The sequence below is a fragment of the Nematolebias whitei genome, chromosome 16, assembly GCF_014905685.2.
Source record: "Nematolebias whitei isolate Nwh7 chromosome 16, NemWhi1, whole genome shotgun sequence".
NCBI classification, from domain to species: Eukaryota; Metazoa; Chordata; class Actinopteri; order Cyprinodontiformes; family Rivulidae; genus Nematolebias; species Nematolebias whitei.
Window position 1 is genome coordinate 2,181,952 of NC_056513.1, and position 3,334 is coordinate 2,185,285.

General features: G+C 42.2%; 1 protein-coding gene across 1 annotated transcript in view; it reads right to left on the minus strand.

Annotated features, from left to right (window-relative positions):
• Nucleotides 1-6: 6 nt before the first annotated feature.
• Nucleotides 7-3,334, minus strand: part of ppm1kb (protein phosphatase, Mg2+/Mn2+ dependent 1Kb) — a 10,318-nt gene continuing 6,990 nt past the window's right edge. The window contains exons 6-7 of the mRNA XM_037690654.1: nt 2,567-2,701; nt 7-339 (exon numbers count right to left, since the gene is read on the minus strand). Coding sequence (XP_037546582.1) covers nt 208-339; nt 2,567-2,701 — 267 coding nt within the window. The 3' untranslated portion in view covers nt 7-207. The remainder of the gene's footprint in view (nt 340-2,566; nt 2,702-3,334) is intronic.

A 3,334-nucleotide genomic window follows, 5' to 3' on the forward strand; every position in this document is an offset into this window, starting at 1 on the left:
TAGTGCACATCATGAGTTTAGTGCACATCATGAGTTTAGTGCACATCGTGAGTTCAGTGCACATCATGAGTTCAGTGCTCTAAACAACAAGTTCTGCCCGTCAGGTATTAATGTGTGAACAGCTTAATGTTTGTGTATTGCACGTTGGGTTCAGAGCAGAACCTTTGGACTCCAGCGACCTGCTGATCAGGCCCAGCGACCTGCTGATCAGGCCCAGCGACCACTGGACACAAAACTTCTGCTGAAGGAGAAACTCGTGTCCGAACTCTTGTGCTTTCCCCAAGCGCCAAACGGCACCACGATGATGGTGCTGTTGTCCTCCGTCCCGTACTGAAGAGCCTGAAAGAGACACGCAAATAAAAATCAAACACCAAATGTTTGGCAGAAACCAGTTTTCAGGTCGAGCTCCATGAAGCTCCACTGCTCTAACACAGACTTTGTTTTAGTAATGAATAAAGAACATCTAAATTACCGTAATCTCCGGACTATAAGCCGTTACTTTGTTCACAGGCGCCTTTATGCAGTGACGCAGATAATTTATGGATTTTGACGAGCTAACGAGCTTCAAGCTGCCAAAACATTTAGCCTCGTCACACCCGGGCGCTCCCACTACACGTCTCGTGATCACGCGAGACACGTGATCCCTGGGGGCACGCAGCCGCTCGACATCACTGTGCATCGTGCATTTAAAGTGTCGCTCCGAGCTCGTGGGATCCTCGGATGACTGGGGGCGAGAAACTGTTCACCAAAACTGGCCACGTGCACAGAGCAACTTTTGTTCATGTCTGCAGAGGATCCTGACAGCGGAGCAGAGTAAATCACTTTATTTGAAGGGGTGTGCACAACCCTGACATGACACTGTCATGAACATGTGATTATTATCAGTAAATCATGACACCTTTAATGCAAAGTTGACGTTAAAAATGTCAAGTTGTCGTAACAAAGATTAAACAATGTCAGCTTTGCATCATGATTTACTGAACGACACTTAATGACAAGAGTCATGAACATTCATAAAGACTGGTTCATGTTCATGTCAGTGTTGTGCACGGCCTTCAAACAAAGTGTGACCAACAAGCCTCCATCACCAACAGGTTTCTAAAAGCAGCTGAGTGATGACGAGGACGGCCGAAGCTCAAGGGCGACAACGACCGTCTCTGTTGTGAACGAGTCCCGAGGCTCCAAGAGATTAACCTGAATAAATAAAGGTTGAATGAAAGAAAGAGACGAGGACGTGTGTGATGGACATGTTCTGTTCACTTCTGACACTGAAGAAGACTTTAGTGTTTCAGAGCACAGGAGGAAGATGAAGATCGTGTTCAGCAACTTCCTGGTACGCTGCTGCATTTTGATTTATTTTTTAACCAGCTGTGTTACCGTACTTTACAACACATACTGAAGGATTTGGGGTGTTCAAAATGACCCGAGCACAGAATTTCAGGAGCACTTCACCTTCGTATAAAAGATTTAATTGAGACAAAGTTAAAGTATGCAGATATTACATGTAATCAGAGTGCAATGTGAGGAACAAAATCAGAGTGAACCTTGCCTGGTCAATCAGCCGATGTTTGTTCAACCAAACTCTGTGTCTGAGCGAGATTTATAGGTTTGTCATGTCCCGCCCTTTCGGGTTCAGACAGACTTGTGATTGGATGTCAAAATCTCTTGATAGTCCGAGTGACACCATGTTCAGCCACTCAAGAGCAGATTTTATCTCCAGGGTTACTCCGAAAGCCCCAGACGGCCTCGCTCATCCTTCTACTGATAAGGGTTGATTTACGAGCTTTGTTTTGGAACGCAGGACACTTACTCTGGCTTTCGTCTGTATAAAGCTTTGAAACATGTTTTCTGTGTGTCGGAACTATTATTAATGTGCGAGCATAAATACTCAACCTGTGTTAAGTATAAAGTATATGAATGTTGTGATTTAGCGTTATTTATGTTTAATCAAAGTGTGAGCAGTGTGTCACATTGTTGGGCCCTCACTCTCAGCTGCTCTGCTCAGAGAACAAAGAAGGATCGTTTCCTGCTGCACGAACAAGTGTCTTACCTGTCTCTGTTTCCCTCAGAATTATATCAAATGTGAACTTGTATGATTATCCTTAGCACTTGTGAGATTATATATAACATGAAGTAATTAGTGTATGATTATACATGCACACACCTTGTAGAAAATGCATCATTTCACCTCATCAGAGAAATGTCAAGGCTTGTCAAAAGACATAAAAAGATCTAAAAGATATCAAATCCAACAATACTTAATTAAAATTTTTAAAAAATCTTTCTGTGTAAATATCTCATGTTACAACGTGAACACCCGCAGCTTATTGACAAGTACAAAAATATGTACAAAATTATTGTTTTTTATTTAGTGGGCGTGGCTTATATTCAGGTGCGCTCAAAAGTCTGTAAATTATGGTACTGTTGTATGATTGGGGGAAAGGAGGTAACATTTAAAAAGAAATACTTTTCATTTAAATCTAATTAGAGCAATAAATAATCTAGTAATGTATCGTGTGATGGAGCTTCCTGCAGCAAACGTCAAAATGTAAGAGCAACTTTTTACCTGGTCAGAAATTCTCTGAGCTGCTTCTCTGGGGTCATGGCACTGGTTGATCACGTTGCAGATCTCCTGACTGTTCATAATGAAGTTGATGCCGTCTGTGGTCAGAGCCAGGAACGAGTCGTGGACATGGTGCAGCTGACAAAAGCAAAAGGTAACAAATCCTCAGACACTTTTAAAAGAACATGTTGGACAAAGAAGTTCAGAACATTTTAATGAGCCACTGTTGCTGAGGGGTTGAAACGTGATGTTTGTAGTTTTCAAATGAGTTCTTCTGGACTGGAACTGAACCAGGAAGGAAACCTTAATGTTTTTAGTGCAAGATATTAAAGTGGGTACGAGTTAGTGGGTTTTATTTTATTTATTGTGTGCTTGTCCCTGCTAGTGCAGAGTGACTGATCCTGGTGAATGTCAGTGTGTGACAGGTTGAAGAACTATTCGTATTATTTCATAACATTAAAATGATTTTGAATAAATATTAATTTTCCATATAAGCCTATTAACAATTTAAAATTGTTTACAACCTATTTTTCATGTTGCATTAATGTTTGTACTATTTTATTCAAGGAAACTGCAATCCATACACCAGTCCAGTAATCAACTAGAAAGCCTTTTCTGGGATTAACAGGTAGTACCATATCCACCACAAGGGGGCGCAAAGTGCCACATCCACCACCAGGGGGCGCAAAGTGCCGCATCCACCACCAGGGGGGCACAAAGTGCCACATCCACCACCAGGGGGCGCAAAGTGTTGCATCCACCACCAGGGGG